Here is an 18,480-nt window from a genome sequence, read left to right as displayed (position 1 = left end):
TGGGATTTCTCATTGGACAGTGTCAAGGTGGCCTGTGTCATTGTGTTTTGTCAGAACAGACTGCTGGATGACATGTTAATAAGCGCTTACTACTGTAGTACAATTTTCCCTAGGTCAGCTGGAGAACATAGTTTGTTGCAAGCAGAAAGGACAGTGTGAGGGGGAGACTGAAGAAAGGACAGCAAAAACATGGTTTTGTAATCTTCTGTGAGTCCAGAACATCTCCATAAAAATCCAAATGAAAATCCAAATGAGGGTATCGTCACGAAAACCTAATTATTTACTTTGAAGCTCTTTATTAGGTGCATCTAACAGATAGTTACCTTGGCACCAAGCACCTCAAAGCGGATCTCCTTCAGATACAGGACATCCACAGATAGGGAGCGGGTATAAAGCCTAGAATGCTACAATTAGCCAGGTTTTGAACTGCTTCCTTAACTTTAACAGGTTCTTTCCTCAGTTCAAGTGGAAGACTATTCCACAACTTTGCAGCAGATACAGAAAGGCCCTGCGACAGAGTGGATCTGCAGAAAGGTGGCATATTCAGTCAATAGACCATCTCTGACCATAAGCAGCGTCTAGAGGGTTTTGCACACCAGACCGATTTAAATGTTATGTCCTGGCTGACTTTAGCCAATGCAATTTCTCAAAAGCCTAAGAAAATGATTCAAATGTCTTTATATTTTAAATCATTCTGGCTGTGCCATTTTAAATCATCTACAACTTGGCCAATGATTTTGTTGGCAGATCGAAATAAACAGAATTGCATTAAATCAACCTCCTGGACACAAATGCACAAATGTGCATGTATCCTTTACGGGGGGGGGGGGGGGGGGATGAAAAAGTCAATAATCCTTCTTAATACCCTTTGTTCACAAAGACAAATTTGATTGTGTCTGATGCTTCGTTTTAAGTCACACAAAACGAGCGCAAAGAAAGCTATTGTGTGTACCAGGCAGCGAAACATAAGAAACGAAGGGTCCGAGGGTTTGTTCCCACAAAGGAGCAGATATTTCTACTGTCGGTTGAGCAGAATGTAGCTTGTAACAGCTGTCTGTAGCAACTTCAATCTGCCACATGGGGGCACCCGGATTCCACACTTTGAGAATAGGAGTGGACCTGAATAAAAGAAGCAATCTAACGTTTAGCAAACGTATACCAGACACCAGAAAATATGCGGAATAGCAGGAGAATCCCAAGGGGGAGTAAACATTTAACGATTCTCCAGCGAGATGTTATCAATAGTTGTCAGGCTCCGAATTCACCCCTGATGCAAAACAGATAATTCCAGAATACTTTTAAAAATCGTTGTTATGGAGAGGCTTTACGCCCCATATATTTGAATGAACGATGGTTGGTGGCTTGGTGCTAACCAGGGTAAAGAGGCACAAACAGATACGACAGGCATGCTTTTCAGGGCTTCTCTTAGCAACGACGACCAGGACACAAGTTCACTTGCTATGGAGATCTGGGAGGCTGGTGGGCCACTGGACGTCAGATGGGCTCTCTCGCGTTTGTCTGTACCAGCCAGGCTTAATGCTCTGTAGAAAAGGCTTATCATTTTCGTTTATGAAGAGCGGATTGGGATTCTCCTCATTACAGATCAGGTTCAAGTTTGATATGTATATGGCTGGCAACCGTTCAGAGTGGCACAGTGGACAAAGACACAATGACCACAAACTATTCTTTAACAACGTTGACGTACGAGGTCGTTAATTTTGCAGAAACCTCAACAGCAACATTTTAATATTTCTCAATGAAACTGACCCACGCTGCTCAACCCGACAATATTCCATCAGCAACAGTAAAAAACATAATGGCTGGTGGGGTGCCCAGCTTGCATCCCTCTTTCGTGGGAATACACCATTTGGGGTGAAACCCTGGAACTGAGGGGGGCCTCAACAGGAGTACAAAACTTCTGGAGGAACCGCACTTGGGCCCACTACAGTCAAGGAGATTAAAGGCTCAGTCATGAAAGAATACATTGATTTACAGAAAGGGAGCGGGGGAGGCAGATTTTGAACAGGAATACAGGTAAGAAGGCTTGCACCTCACAACCGTCAGTCATTTCAAGGTCTGGTCATGGGAACAGTACTAGCCTAAGTTAAAAGGGTTACCACTTTGTATGTAAGCTTATTACCAAACACTCACTCTCTCTGTTGGTGGGCAACATACAAAATAATGTTGAGGGAGCTTGCGACAAAAATCTCATGCACACAAAGAAATCATAACAGGCCAGTAAGAACGAAAAAAGTGAGGAGCTTGATGCAACAAGGGCACAGCAACAGAAACTTTCAACCCTACATAATACGCTAATGAGGATTGACGACACTAAATATAGAGTCATGCACCACCCACACGTGCTACAGTAGAACACAGGAATTGCAAACCTGAAGATCAAGTCATCTCTCCATAGGACGAGAGAAGCTTAGAGGCACTATTTTTCAAAAAGGCAATATGTAAAAGTGAGGCAGAATCTGAAAGTCTGTTTTCAAGATGATAAAATTCCATGCAAAAGAAGGACCAATATCCTAACTCCAACAAATGAAGAGGTCCAACGGTGGAACCATTCTAAGACCTTGTATTTAAAACCACAAGTACAATTAATCCTAAACTGAAACCGTTTCGTTAGCTGGATGAAAAAGACATTTTCTTCCCAACAGGAACCTTAAAATACCTATAAATACACTAATAAGAAAAGATCCAAGACATTTGGCACACATTACTAAGAAAAAGCCTTTTTCCTTGGCAAACCCGAATAGATTGTAGGCACTGGATAACATATATATTTTATATATATATACACACACACACCATCTTTGAGATACAATGTTATAATGTTTATTTAAAAAAAAAAAAACAACTGAAGTAATTCCAACGTTGGTGCAATGCCTCTACTGTGTACGGGCATCATGAGCTGAAAAACTACTTAAAGCCAAACACCACTGGCCTGTGAGTATGAAAACGATATTTGTTTGCATCTTAACCATGTGACAAACTAATCCATTAGCATAAAATTCAGACCTCACTCTCTAGAACAAAATGGTTTCTCATCCAAAATGTAAGCAATAGTAGTACAATCGCCCCCTTGTTGGAACCACTTTCTCAGCTGTAGAATTAAATAAACCAAATTCATGTTAAAAAATTGTTTGGAAATTGCTTGCTATGAGGCAGTGGGGGTGTTGTCATTTTGAGACTTTATCTTCCAAATGTATTGGACAGAAAAGGAGGAAGAGTCTATGCTTAGGTGACTCAAAAGCGAGCAGGACAAGATACCATAGAGTATTTGGGCATGGCCTCTCCCACAATTCTGCTATGTGGGGGTAGTAATATGTGGAAGTCGAACACTTGCTCACATATTGGCTTTGGCTGTAAGGCATTCAGTTTACCATAATATTCAAGAGCCACACATGTGGGGTAGGAAAGGTAGAAGCCATAGTGAATTACCAAACATTTCCCAAAGCAAGATACCGAGTCCTAGCAGTCATTAAGTGCCATTATGGACCAAAGGCGAACTCAGAATGGCCAAACCAGGGAGCTGTTAAGGCATCCCCGTGGACACAACCTCTGCTGCATTTCCTCATGGGCGAACAGCGTGACAAGGCAGATGATGCCTATCCCATACTAGATCTGGACTTTGTAGTAAGGTGCCTCCAGAAAGCACACCAGTTAATTGACTAAAAGAATGAGTCCAGGACATTGCACTGATTCGTGGTCAGGATCCAAATAGTGACTACCTTTTACAGTAGCAAAGAATAAGTTACTTACCTTTGCTAAAAATGTACTGGTGGATACTCTATGTAAATACAGATTCCTCCCCCACGGTATATCCCTAGGCAGGATCTGTGCACTTTGCAATAGCTCTCATGCACCTATAGGTGGCTCTGGTTCCACTTCAACAATGTTACAGTGCATGTGACATCCCTGGAGTGATAAGTAGCGCAATTGCGTCAGTTCCTCGTCCATTATATTCTGAGACCAAGACGAGGGTAAGATCAGATCAGACATGAAAGTGCAGTGCAACAGAAGTAAACAAATCCCATTAATGCCCAGAAGTTTGTAACCATCCATCAGAATGGGTTCTGTGAAGGATCTGCAGCTTGACAGAGTATCCACCAGAAGGAGTAGTTTCTGTCCTGTAACTCCAGTTCTGTAGTAGGGGTATCTCTGTTATAGTCATAATCTAGTGAATAGTCCCGCCCATGTGCGTGGACCCCGGCAATCAAAAATAATCTCTTAAGTTGTCAGAAAATTGCAGAACTGCAAAGACACTTAAGAGAGAATTTAAAGACAAATAATGCAGCCTATATCCACAGGCTACACTGTCCAGTACTTCAACTAGAAAATTCCACCAAAAATCCACAAACAGCAAAGCCTGTCCAGATTTCCCTTGCTTTTACTGCAAAACCCCTCAGAAATGATAGAGAGGAAGACCTGGACAGACAAGCCCCATAGGCTGCCATTATGTGGCTTAAATAGGATACTGTGCCTTTAAGAGAACCTTCTCTCAGTATCCCAGAATGCATAGCAGGTCCAACTTACTTTCAGTTCTTTTTGAAGGCGTAAAACGCCAGACCTGTCGCATTCCTTAAGGAACATGTCTCTCTCCACCGGGGAGGCGGGAGGGCGCTTATGACTATAACAGAGATACCCCTACTACAGAACTGGAGTTACAGGACAGAAACTACTCCTTCTGTAGTAGGGGATCTCTGTGTATAGTCATAATCTAGTGAATAGAATGGCAAGCCCATCCCCACACCAAAGCGGCGGTGGAGAAAAGAGAATTAACGCCACTATTGTGCGAACAGATTTCGCAGCGAAGCCTGCCCAACCTGAGCGTCTGCCCTGGCATCAGTGTCCAGGCAGTAATGCTTAGCAAAGGTATGAACCGACTTCCAAGTGGCCGCCTTGCAGATTTCTGCAATCGAAACATTACGGAGCAAAGCTGTCGTGGCAGCTTTGCCCCTGGTGGAATGAGCCTTAGGCTTACCTCCTAAGGTCTTATTAGCTTTTTGGTAACATAGCTGTATGCAGGACACAATCCACCTAGAGATAGACTACTTAGAGGTCGCAAGACCCATCCTGACAGATCCATAATTGATAAACAATTGGTCAGACCTACGAATATCTTTGGTCTTATCCAGATAAAACTTCAATACCCTCCTAACATCCAGGGAATGTAACGACCTTTCCGCTGGAGATGAAGGATTCTGAAAAAACGTAGGCAAAGTTATGGTCTGGTTGACATGAAAATCAGAAATAACCTTGGGAAGAAATTTAGGGTGAGTACGCATAACAACCTTAGCAGCATGAAATACAGTATAAGGTTCTTGGCAACACAACGCCTGAATTTCACTCACCCTGCGGGCCGATGTAATGGCCACGAGGAACGCCGCCTTCCAGGACAGGTGCTGCAACGAAGCCTTATGAATAGGTTCAAAAGGCTCCTTCATCAATCTGGACAGCACCACATTCAATTCCCATGAAGGCGAAGGAAGCCTGACAGGAGGGAACACTTTCTTCAAGCCTTCCAAAAAATCTTTAAATCACAGGGATCTGGAAAAAGGAAGTCTGTGAAGGGCATTTCCTGTAGGCAGTCAAAGCAGCAAGATGAACCTTAATAGAATGGACATTAAGGCCAGACTGAGCCAACTGTAGAAGATAAGGAAGGATGACATCTTCCTTACAAGTCGTCGGATCATAGTTCTTAGACTTGCACCAGATACAAAATCTCTTCCACTTGTAAGCATAGGAAGTCCTAGTGGAAGGTCTCTTAGACTCCTTCAGTATGTCCATGCAATCTGCAGGGAGATTCAGATGACCATATTGCACTAACTCAGAAGCCATGCTGCCAAACTCAAAGACGAGAGGTTGGGGTGCAACATCAGCCCCCCGAACTTCGTGAGAAGGTCCGGCCTGCACGGCAGCCGAATGTGAGGAAGGAGAGACCGGTGAAGCAGGTCCGTGAACCACCACTGTCTGGGCCGTTCCGGGGCAATCAGTATCATCCGCGCCCTGGACTGGGACAGCTTGATGAGAACCGTCGGAATCAGGGGAATGGGTGGAAAAGCGTACAGAAAGCTGTTCGACCAGTTGATCCATAACGCATTCCCCAGCGTCCCCGGCTGGTAGTACCTGGAGGCGAAGTCTCGGCATTTGCTGTTTTCTGCGGTGGCAAACAGATCTACGCCTGGAGTCCCCCACCATGCGAAGACTTCTCCTAGTACTTCGTCGTTTATGACCCATTCGTGGTTTTCCGGAATCAGTCTGCTCAGCGCGTCTGCCTGAACATTCTGCACACCTGGCAGATGGGTAGCCGTTATCGTCAGTCCTCGAGCCAGAAGCCAGCGCCAGATCGCCTGTGCCTCCTGCGACAGGGTGCGTGACCTCGATCCTCCCTGCTTGTTGAGGTAATACATTGTGGTTGTATTGTCCGTCTGCACAAGGAGAGAGTCGGTCTGGAAGGACGGGTGAAAGGCCTTCAGTGCCAAGTGAACAGCTCTGAGTTCCAGGAAATTGATGTGGTACGTGGACTCCGCCGGAGACCACGTCCCTTGAATCTGTAGGTCTCCAGAATGCGCTCCCCAGCCCTGGAGAGAAGCATCCATCACGACAACCTGAGCGGGAATGTCCTTGTGGAAGGGAACCCCTCTGAGGAGATTCTCCGCTGAACACCACCACTTCAGAGAATGAAGAGCATGCAGAGATAGGCGTATCTTGTCGTCCCAAGATCCTCTCCTCTGATCCCACTGATCCTCCAAGCACTCTTGCAACGGTCTCATGTGCAGCCGTGCATGTGGCGTCAGGAAGATACAGGAGGCCATCGATCCCAGCAGAGAAGACACCGTCCTCACTGTCGTGGATGGAGCGGACATGAGAGCCCGAGCCTTCCGAAGTAGTGATAAACGTCGCTCCTCCGAAGGAGACACGCTTGCTGACAGCGTATCGATGGAGGCTCCCAAGTACTGAATGCACTGGACTGGAGTCGGAACCGACTTGGACATGTTGATGTGCAACCCCAGCTTGTTCAAGAGAACGCACGTCTTCTGGAAGTGTGCCTGCGCTTCCGCGAAGGAGGAGGCCTTGATCAACCAATCGTCCAGGTAAGGGTAGACAAACACCTTGTTCTTCCTTAGGTGTGCTGCTACCACCGCCATGCACTTTGAGAATGTTCTCGGCGCAGACTTCAGTCCGAATGGCAGTACTGTGTATTGATAGTGATTGGCGCCGACTTGGAACCGCAGGAACTTCCTGTGTTTGCGTGCAATGGGCACATGGAAGTAAGCATCCTGGAGGTCGATGGCACACAGCCAGTCTCCCCGTTGCAGCTGAGGATAAATCTGATGCAACGACAGCATGCGAAACTTTTCTCTGCGAATCCATTTGTTTGCTTGTCGCAAATCCAGAATGGGCCTGAACTCGTTCTTGTCCTTTTTGCGAACCAGAAAGAAGCGGGAGTACAGACCTCTTCCCCTTTGAGACAGAGGTACGACTTCGATCGCCCTTTTCCTTAACAGGATATCGGCCTCCGCCTGGAGCTCGCGCAGCTGATACTGCGAGCTGACCGGAGGGATCGATGGAGGAGGGCAGGTGAACCGAAGACTGTATCCATTGCAAACAATATTCAGCACCCACTTGTCCTGAGTAATTTTTCTCCACTCTGCCAGAAAAGATTGAATGCTTCCCCCCACCGGAGCGGGTAACAGTTGACGGGGAAGTAAGTGCTCAGGGCCTAGACCCGGCCTGGCCCTTAGTCGCTGGTGCCGACTGATGGCCGCCTCTGCCCCTCTGGCGTTTCTGGAATGGTCTTCTGAACTGCTGCTGTTGTTGTTGCTGCTGTTGTCCAGAAGACTGGCCACGCCCTCTACCTTGACCACCGAACCGGCGTTGGAACGGACGGTACGTCTTCTTGGTCTCCTTGGGCTTCTCCAAACCCACCGCTGTGAGCGTCTCAGCCTCCGCCTTCATGCGGGCCATTTCGTCGTCAGCGTGCTTCCCGAACAGGGTTTCGCCAGAGAATGGTAGATTGGCAACCCTCTGCTGAGCGTCCGGTTTCAGAGACGTAAGGCGGAGCCAGGCATGTCGTCGCTGGTTTATTCCGTGGCAGAAACCATGCGCCGCCAGAAGAGAGGAGTCGGCTGCAGCGCCGATGACCTGATTCGCCACCAACATCCCCTCGTTAAGCACCTCCTGGAAGTCTTCCCGCTTGTCCCGCGGAAGAAGTTCCACAAATTGTTGAAGAGATTCCCAGAGGGCTCTGTCATACCGACCCAGCAAGGCCGTGGCACTAGCCGCCTTCATTGAGGTCGCCGAAGTCCCACAAACTCGTCTCCCAGAGGAATCCAACCACCTAGATTCCTTGTCTGGCGGAACAGTGGAGGAAGGCGTGGTGGCATGTTGTTTGCGCGCCGCCGTCACAATCACAGAGTCTGGAGGGGGCTCCAGCCGCAGAAAGGCTGGGTCCGAGTCGGGAGCCCGGTACTTCTTCTGCAGTCTGGAAGGCGCCGCCTTAGTCACCGCAGGAGTAAGGAAAAGATCCAGGGCCGGTTCTTCCAGGCCGGGCACCAGTGGCAGTAACGGCCGAGACAAGTGCTTCTGATGGAGCGTCTCAAAGATGACTGAGGTCTTCGGAGTGGGCACTGTCAAAGTAATGCCCAGTTTCGCTGCACCCCGTAACAGCACGTCCTGGAAGGACACCAGATCGTCGACCGGTGAGACCCGCGTGTCCGGCGAATCTGACAAGGTCGGGGAGTAGTCCCTGGTCCCAGACGACCTGGTCCGTGAACGAGACCTGTGTCTCCGGTGGCGCCGTCTAGATCGCGTCGAAGATCTATGACGCGAACGTTCCCTTCGCCCGGAGCGGGAGCGTGACCTCCCAGCACGTGGGCGCTCCACCTGTTTCCGTGGAGGCGTCATCCGTGGTTTGTCCCGGGGCTTCGGGGTAGGCGTACCCTTAGGAGGTGTCGGAAGCAGAGGCAGGGACACTGACCTCGGAGGCCTATGAGGAGGAACTGGCGGCAGAGGCCGCCCCTCAGTTGACGGCGGAGGCAGGGAGGGGAGAGGCGGGTTAGCCGGAGGAGCCTCCTTCGGTAGAGGAGGAGGAGGGGTCACAGGCCTTGGTGGCGTATATACCACCGAGTACCTCGTGCCCGATGACTTCTTCGAGGAGGGGGCCTGTGAGCCAGACCCTCCCGAGCGTGAGCGACGCCTCCGACGTCCGCCACCAGATCCGGCGTGACTTCTAGCGCCCGAATCCTTCTTGCGCCTCTTAGAGGAGGTTGAGACCCCAGGAGACGCCGATCTCTTCCTGCTCGACGTCGAGCGTTTCCCATGCGTGGAACGGCTATCTCTAGGCTCTGGCGTCGAACGCCGCCTCCTCGACATCGAGCGTTCCTTCCTCGACGCCGATCGTCGCCCCCTCGATGACGAGCGGCCAGACCTCGACGGCGAGCGTCGACTCTTCTTTCTCGAAGACCGCTTCCTCACTGTCCTCGACGCCGAGGGTCCCCTCGACGTCGAACTTGTCGACGGCGATCGGCGGTGTCGCTTCGACGGCGAGCGCCGGTGTCTTCGTCGACGGCGATGCCTCGACGTTGACGACGTCGTCGACGACTCCGACGGCGGTGACTTCGACGGCGGCCTGGCCAGGCCTCTCGACGTCGATTTCCCACGCTGTCTCGACCCGGAGCCCCGGGGAGAAGGGGAACACACCGTCGTCATCCCTCTCGACGTCGATGCTATCAACGTCGACGGAGACCGGGATCTTTTGCTGGTCTTCCTGCCTCTGGGGAGCCCCCCAGAGGCCTCAGCAGGGGCAGAGGGAGCCTTCCCAGCCTGCCCAGACCCACCTGCAGCCTGCAGACGCCTCTCCTCCAGGCCTTGGAGCCTAATCTTCAGTCTTTCCCTCAGGGTCCTTGTAGAAAAGGCCTGGCAGATGTCACAACCTTCAGGGACATGCTCATCAGGGAGGCAAATAATGCAGACGTCGTGTGGATCAGTCTTGGCCTTCTTCCTTCCACATGCTGGGCACTTGTCGAACAAGGCAAGCATTTTAGATCCCTAAAAGCCTGAAACAACACACAGAAGTGAACAGGAAACACCAAGAATCAAAGCAGAACACTTTTAAAACCAAAAAGTGTCAAAAAACTCCAATAAACCCCTGAAAAGGGGAGAGCTCAATGCACAGGGTCCTGTAAGCAGGAGCCGGAAAAAAGAACTGAAAGTAAGTTGGACCTGCTATGCATTCTGGGATACTGAGAGAAGGTTCTCTTAAAGGCACAGTATCCTATTTAAGCCACATAATGGCAGCCTATGGGGCTTGTCTGTCCAGGTCTTCCTCTCTATCATTTCTGAGGGGGTTTGCAGTAAAAGCAAGGGAAATCTGGACAGGCTTTGCTGTTTGTGGATTTTTGGTGGAATTTTCTAGTTGAAGTACTGGACAGTGTAGCCTGTGGATATAGGCTGCATTATTTGTCTTTAAATTCTCTCTTAAGTGTCTTTGCAGTTCTGCAATTTTCTGACAACTTAAGAGATTATTTTTGATTGCCGGGGTCCACGCACATGGGCGGGACTATTCACTAGATTATGACTATACACAGAGATCCCCTACTACAGAAAGATCGTTACAGAAGGTAAGCAACATTTTCCTCCGATGAATACTTTTATCTGCATATTCCTCTCATTTTGAATAAATATCATAGCAGTACCATCTCACAGGCAGTAGGTCTGAAAGAATAGTTAAGAGCAAGAAATCCTGAAGCATGAAACAAGCTAAATGGCCATTCATTCTCACTTGTGAACATAAGTAAATAGGTTGAATGAAGGAACAACGCAGGGAAATACTCTGCATGCCTTTACCACACACGTTTTACTCCGCATTTGTTTTTAAATCGCATATTCTTTTACAATGTATGCATTTACCAAACACATATATATATATACATAGATACACACACACACACAATGTATATGTGGGGGTGGGGGGTCGGGACGCCCACACCCTAAACCTACCTGTAATGCATGGTAAAGGCATACATTGTAAAAGCATGTGCGTTCTAAAAACATGCGTGGTAAACAAAATGTGTGGTAAAGGTACATCGTGGTAAAAACTTCATTGTAAAGGCTGATTCCCAATAAAAATGCTTCGCAAATGTGTGAAGGGAAGCTCATGCCACAGTGTGATGAATCTCCTCCACAGAAACTCCCCTGGGCAGTGCGGAGGTTGGTTCACTCTGGTGGAATTAGTACTAATTCCTTTTAGTGGCTCTTTTAGTACAGACATAATAGTTAATACAGACATGGGCCAGAAAAGGACACTGTCAATACAGAGTAACAATGTCCTTTTCTGGACCAACTTTTGCATTATTTACCTATTGCACGAAGTGCTGGTCAGCAGACCTAAACTCCTTCATCGGGTCAATGTAGAAACTGACTGCACTACGAGAATCCAGCTGATGTAATCTCTCCTCCTCGAAGGTGGGATGGGGCGTAGGGTAAAAGGCTGGTAGGATAATGGGCTGTAACACGTGGAATGTGAGATCACCTTGGGCAAGAGAGCTGATTTACTCCTCAGAGATAGATTACTTGATTAAAAACATGTGAAGGGTGGCGAGACACTGTTTTCAACTCAATTTAATGTAGCGCTGAGGTGATGGTAACAATAACAGTTTGCAACGTGAAAGTTAAAACCGAGCAATATCAAGAACTTCAGAAACATATTAAGGTTCCTTTAACCCCTTCGACGCTCATGACGAGCTGGGCTCGTCATGAGGTAGCCTCCTCGCACGCTCATGACGAGCCCAGCTCGTCACGTAACATGCGATACCGCAAATCTCAGCGTACGGGCGGAATTCCGCCCGCACGCATGCGGTTAAGGCATGACAAACGGGAAACGTACACTAGTCACTTTAGAAACCTAAAAAACGATTGGGGTCTTTAACAAGGAGGGTTGAAAAGGAAGACAAATAAATCTGACAGTTGCAATGTAACCTTTAACTGTGCCACTGTACAACCTTGCTGGGTAAAAGACACATTGGAAAGGTGTGCTTTCAAAGAACCCACTTCTTAATTTGTATATCACACAAAAAAAGTGGTTTCATCAATCAACCTCTAGCAACTTTGTGGAGGAGCGACAAATTAAGATACCGTCAACTAACTGTGGCAGCAGATGAAAAGAGTTTGGGTGTCCCTGCTTAATCTCCAGGTGGAGGTCCTGAAGGTTGGGGTGTAGAACATGCCCCTTGGGGGAGAAGTGATCTACTCTCAAAGGTAAGCTGTAGTGGAGGACATAGTGAGAAGTGCAGGTGTGCGTACCACACTCTTCTTGGTCAGTCTGGGCCAGTTGGAACATCTTGGGCCTGGCCTTTGTGCAACTTCCTCAGCACTCGAAAAAGGAAGGGTAGGGGGAGGGAGAAAGGGAATGCGCATAAAGGCATTTTCCCAAAGCTATCAATAAATCAGGATCTATAAAGCGTGGCTAATCACCTGATAGGGTATCCAGGCGCTTGCATGGCCTGGAGGCTTATTTGAATGCCAAGACTTGAGGGCCATTCAGAATTCCAGTGAGGTGATGGTCCGGAGATGTGTGGGAAGGCTGTTCCAGGTCTTTGCTGCAATGTGGGAAAAGGAGCGTCCTCCACTTCTGCTTCGGTAGATGTGGGGAGTATGGGCAAGTGAAAGGGAAGAAGAGAGTATTCTTCTCAATGGTTGGTGCAAGTTCAGGCTGTAGTTAATGTAGGCTGTTCCTTGATCTTGTAGAGCCTTCTGTGCGTGGGCCAACATCTCAAATTAGCATCTCTTCTGTATGGGGAGCCAATGGATTTGCCTGAGGTGGAGTGGGATGTGGGTTCGTCTGGGAAGGCTGAGGATGAGTCTGGCTGCGATGGTCAGTAACGTCTGAAGTCTCTGTAGGACGTGTGCAGTTGGAGCTTCCTGGCAGAGAAGATGAGACCCAAAGCTCCCCCTGCTTGTTCACATACCACATCGCAGTCATGTGATTTGTCAACATCTGGACAGATCGGTGTGAAAGAAAGGTAGGAAAGCTTTCAAGACCAGGTGACTCACCCACAGCTCAAGCAAGTTGATGTGCTGAACCTGCTCTTCTGTACACCAGGGACCTCTGATCTCCAGTTCCTGCAGATGAACACCCTACCACCCTAAAGTGAAGACATCCATCACTACTGTGGTCACTGCTGGTGGTGGGCAAAAGGGCATATTTTGTGATAAAATATTCAATATCAAACCTCTAAACAAGTCCACTGCAGTGCTGGGGGGTTTCTAATGAGGCTCAGCAGATCGCCCATGTGCTGAAACCACTCACAGCAGACAGAGTCCAGGTGCTGGGTTCAATGTGATTGGAGCCTTTTCTGTCCCCGAGGCTCTGATCAGGAGGCCAGCCAACTATTCCTTGGAGTTTCTCTGGTGGTCATGAGATCAAGATGCAGATCCAGTCCTTTTACTCTGGCAGCAGGGCAGCAATCCTTCTTGCAGAGCAGCACAGCAATCCTTCTGAGTTGTTCATAGGTGTACTGAAATGTTGGGTCTGAGGCTCCAATATTTATGACCTGGTGCCAGCTTTGATGTAGGAGAAGGTTCTGTAGGTTTCTACCCCAAAAGGTGTTTGCAATTTCCTGCCTCCCTGCCATGGCCCCAGCTTGTCTAGGGTCACAAAAGAGTAGTGTTAGACCCTTTGGGAGTGGGATCAGGCAGAGCATTTCTGATGTGCAAGTGTGGCAGGTTACCGCTCCTCCCCTCATCAAGTCAGAGATGGCCTATACTATCAACACATATTCCCTCCTTTGTCTTACTGTCTGGGAGCAATACACAAAGACCTACAGCCAGCTACACCTAGTCATCTGATCCAGAACACAGGCAGCAGGTACAAAACGGTTAGGATAAGAAAATGGCAACTTTCTAAAAGTGGCATTTTTAGAATTATGTTTTAAAATCAAACTTTACCATTAAAGAGGAATTTAAAGTACAATTTGTTAGACATCAAACTAGACATTCCTACTTGCTCCAAATTGAAAATGTGCACTTAATTAAATGTAATAAGGTAGCCAATGTTATCCTATGATAGAGATAGACCTTGCAGTAGTGAAAAACAAATCGAAGAGTTTTTCATTACCAGGACATGTAAAAGTTTAAATGATATGTCCTACTTTTTAAATACACTGCACCCTGCCTTCTGGGCTGTTTGAGCCTACCCTAGGGGTGACTTATATGTATTAAAGAGGAAGGGTTTAGGCCTGGCAAAAGGTTTATTTTGGCCAGGAGGAAATGGCAGTTAACCTGAATTTACATGCTGCGAGATGTCTGAGACATGTTTAAAGGGATAGCTTTTCATTTACAGGCCAAGGGCATATGTAGAACCACTTTGCTAGGGAATTACAAGTAAATTAAATTTGCCATTTGGGTGCAAGCCAATTTTAGATTGTTTAAAGTAGACAGCACAAGCATTTTAACACAAATTAGTAGTGGCAAAGTGCACAGAGCCCTAAAAGTCAACAAACATGGGTTCAGAAAACAGGAGGGTTAATTCAAAGTTTGGGGAAGACCCTTCAAAAAGGTCTATGTCCAACACTTGCCATTTCCAATAATGCATGGTTGAACCTCGCTTGCAAATATGTAGGGATTCAGGAGGCAAGGATAGCCTCCCGCAGTAGATACCTTTATCTCCACTGCATCCAGTTTATTAGATCATCTGTCTGGAGGAGCAGTGGGAAATGCACCTAGGTTCTGTCGGGAACAGGAGGAAGCCTGCACAACCAATCTTTCTGGCAAGGGTTACATGGAAAATAGGCTTGATCACCTGGAGTCAACTTGCAGGGGCAGGTGATTAGCTATTTACGGCCAGGGTGGAAGTCTGTTTGCCCCAAGCTTCCCTGATGAGGCCAGGTAAGGCATCATTAAATTGAAGCAGTGGTTCCAATGCATCAAAGCAGGCTCTATCACCTCCTTCAAGAAGTTAAGATTTGGCCTCAACCATGGTTAGAGGCAATTCTTAAACTTCTTCTGCTTTTTTCAGGACCACATGCAATGAAGCTACCTAGGGAAATGATGACAGCAAGGGGCGCTCTATCTCCATTTCTGAGGAGGTATCAGGACACCCTTGACATTTTGTAACTAACCTATAGTGTCCTTTAATCCAGGAGGTAGCAATTTGGCTGCCTCTCTGCTGCCATCATATGGCACTAGAGATGTCAAATTTTGCTGTAACCGATGTCTAAGTGGAGCAAAAGTCACCCACTGGTGCAGGAGAACTACTGCAACATATCCGGACCTAGTCTGGAACCTGGGAATTTTCAAAAGGTGAGTAAGTATCCATCAGATAAGCATTCCCAAGTACTTACATGCTTTCTCTCTGTAGCTTTAATAGACTTTGCAGTATAGTAGAATAGTTGGGTGCCACATAAGGCTGCCCAATACTTGGTCCAAGAAGCTACCTGCACACAGAAAAAAAAGTGTATAAGGCTACAAACTGCTAATATGATCACTTCAGCATATGACATAACAAGTAAAGTTTATTTATGATTCGGAACTCCGAAGAGGTACCCATAAACATTTAGCCAAAATACACACTTTCAAAGTAAAGAAATGGCAGAACAGAGTAACAATTGGATCTTTTGTAGAACACAGAAGCCAACACCACATTAAATTCAAATATCATAAAATCAGTACAAGTTTAAAAACACTTAAAACAGTTAAAAGCTCTAACACAAAATACGTCATTAGGAGGTGCATAAAGTGGCTATCGCCTATCGTGCCTCTGGGCTTAAAATATAAACAGCAACAGGCAAATAAATGATATCTCAACCAGTTTCAGCAGCAGTGTGGAAACACAGGTCATGCAAGAAAGACCAAATTCAAAGTTTTTAAGCAATTTCATCATAGGATTCATTTAGGCAGAATACCCTTAGTACAATTTAAAAAAACACTTAATAGTTAAAAACTCTATAGCAAAATGTTTTAATAGGAGGTCCATAAAGTGCCTGTAGTACGTCTGAGGCAAAAAGAATAGACAACTGTAAACAGATAGGTTTCAGCCACTTTCAGCGACATAACAATGCAGGACAAAGAGAACATGGTTCAGATCATGGGATACCATTTTGACATAAAGTTACATTCAGCCCAAATACCATATCATTTAGCCAAAATGGGATTAAGAAGGAACATTCCCTACCTTAAAAGAATCAAAAAACCTCTCAACCCATGAGGCAATTTCCAAATAACATACGGCTGTACTTTATTTACTAAAAGGGAATTCATTATATTGTGAAAACCCCTTTTTTTAAGGCATGCTACACTGTTCATAGAGAAGCTTAGGAACCATGTGGCTTGTTTCAAACTTGCTTTTAATGGCTACGTTACCAGGTTAGGATCTAGCTGAAGTCTATCAACAGCGTAAAAACAATGTCTACAGATTAGCAACTTATCCTTGAAGTCAACCAAAATTTCTTTCTTAATAAAGTTCCTTAGTGAATCACTGTCACTCTTCACTAGAAAGGAAACGAACCACAGCACCATGGCATTAACAAAAGCACTTCTGAGGCCCAATTCTAACCTTAAGGCTGCCACAGAGATGGCAGAGTTAACAGACGTTAAATTTCTGAGGACTCGTCCTTCCATCATGTCCAAGAAGCTCCACTTAGAGACTTTAATCAATTCCAAGCCATAAAGAAAAGAGGAAGGGATTTTGGCACAATAAGCCTCTAACAAATGCAAAAAATGTCTTCTCCTGGTTGCCTCTATAAAAAGCACCCAACCTTTAGCTTGAGATTCGGCTTCGCTCATGTGATTTTCAATATGGGCTTTTTCACTAAGGTTCCCACACATGGTCTTCCCTAAGAAAGTGTAAGATTTCACAATTTCTAGTTTTTGTTTACTCAGGGACCATGTAAAATGTCCAATTTCGGTTTCTTCCTGCCATGAAAACACATTTTTACTTTTTGACTTATTTATCTTTAATAATGGGCATCTGCAAACTGTTGAAATGCATGCAGGTGTCTCACAACCCTTTTGGGGCAAGATCAAAATAATTAAGTCATATAGCAGGTAAACAACTGACGTATCCCCACAATTATCGGTATGAAAACACTCGCTCAGTTAAATGGCCAGGAAGATCAGAAATATAGAGGGGGAAAAAGGAGCGGTGCTAAAAGGCACTCTTATTGCCTGTGAGAGTCCCCTATCAGCGCCCAAGAGAATTCTACACCAGGTGGAGAAGTGGAGGGAAAGGACTGAATCTAAAAGGGTCCTAGGCATGCCCAATCTTGAGAGCTTTCTCCAAGGCAAAGAACGATATACTTTATCGAACACTGTGCAGAAGTCGATAAAAGCCACATATGTCACTCCTCCTCTCACTAGAACATATTTCTCATTTATCACCTGAAAGGCAGTTACATTATCAGTAGTTCCATCATTGCTCCGAAACCCAGTTTGCTCCATAGGTATGGTTTTATTATCTTCCACCTGCTGGTTAATCTGTGTCAATAAACATCGAGAAATCTTTTCCCACTGCATCTTGCAGAGCATCCTACCGGTAATTGTCTGGTAAATTTCGATCTCCCTTTTTAAATAATAGTGCTAAAATTCTTCCCGTCCACGAAGTAGGGATTTATTTTGTTTTTATATCCGCTTTTAAAAACCGGAAATAAAATTTTACTCCACAGGGATATATTGTGTTTTAATGCAGAAATTGGAATTTCATCCGACCCCATCGCAGCTGAGGTACACATTCCTCGGATTGCTAACTCAATCTCTATTTTAGAAGGGGGGGCCATAAAAATGAGTATCCCCTATTACAGTAGGACTAACTACCTCTCCCCCATTTGCGGTATAAAGAACCATAATAAAGTTAATCCAGTGCGATTCCTCAATGACATAGCATTTAACTTAAAGTAAGCTATGATACAATTGCCACCAATGCAGTGCTAATACATATATCAAACATATGAACACCCTATCACAATTAGACACGAGATGTTTAATGTGGGGGAGGGGTGGGGGTGTTAAGAATTCAAAGACAATGTATAGGGTAAGTGCGCCCTGGCAATATTAGCAGTAATGGGTTACATAGTTACGTGTGACATAGGAACTTAAACTGCCACTCATGAAAGAAGACCTATAAGGTCAGACCGTGTCTGGGATTGATGGTGTCCCAAGTGGGATACAGACTAGCAATTTGGGTTTGGTTTGACTGTCCTTCAGGGAGTGGGGATTAGAAGATGGTGCTGCAGGACACTACTGACGACTAAATTGCAACCGGAGAGCTCTGTGAGCCAGGATCACTATATCATACCAGCTAGAGCTGTAGGTGGGGTCGGTGATGCATTGACAGATCTATGTGTGGGTCTCTAGAGTAAACTGCATGGTACGCTGTAGGCGCTGGTTAAGAGGCACCAGCAGAACTATAATGTTACCCAGGAGTGAATCAGAAGGGCGTTCTCCAAGTCACACTTGTGGTGCATCAGCAGGACTGTG

The 18,480-nt window shown here is 46.4% G+C and overlaps 1 protein-coding gene across 11 annotated transcripts in view; it reads right to left on the bottom strand.

The window, feature by feature from the left end:
• The window catches only part of RALGPS2 (Ral GEF with PH domain and SH3 binding motif 2), an 890,309-nt gene that overhangs the window by 84,971 nt on the left and 786,858 nt on the right, over window positions 1–18,480 (bottom strand). For all 11 annotated transcript variants that reach the window (XM_078642169.1, XM_078642158.1, XM_078642140.1 and 8 more), the window contains one exon: window positions 15,351–15,443. In XM_078642169.1, coding sequence (XP_078498295.1) covers window positions 15,351–15,443 — 93 coding nt within the window. The remainder of the gene's footprint in view (window positions 1–15,350; window positions 15,444–18,480) is intronic.

The sequence above is a fragment of the Lissotriton helveticus genome, chromosome 1_1 (assembly GCF_964261635.1).
Source record: "Lissotriton helveticus chromosome 1_1, aLisHel1.1, whole genome shotgun sequence".
NCBI classification, from domain to species: domain Eukaryota; kingdom Metazoa; phylum Chordata; class Amphibia; order Caudata; family Salamandridae; genus Lissotriton; species Lissotriton helveticus.
The sequence above is the reverse complement of the archived record's forward strand: the minus strand, read 5'-3'. Positions and strand labels throughout refer to the sequence as shown.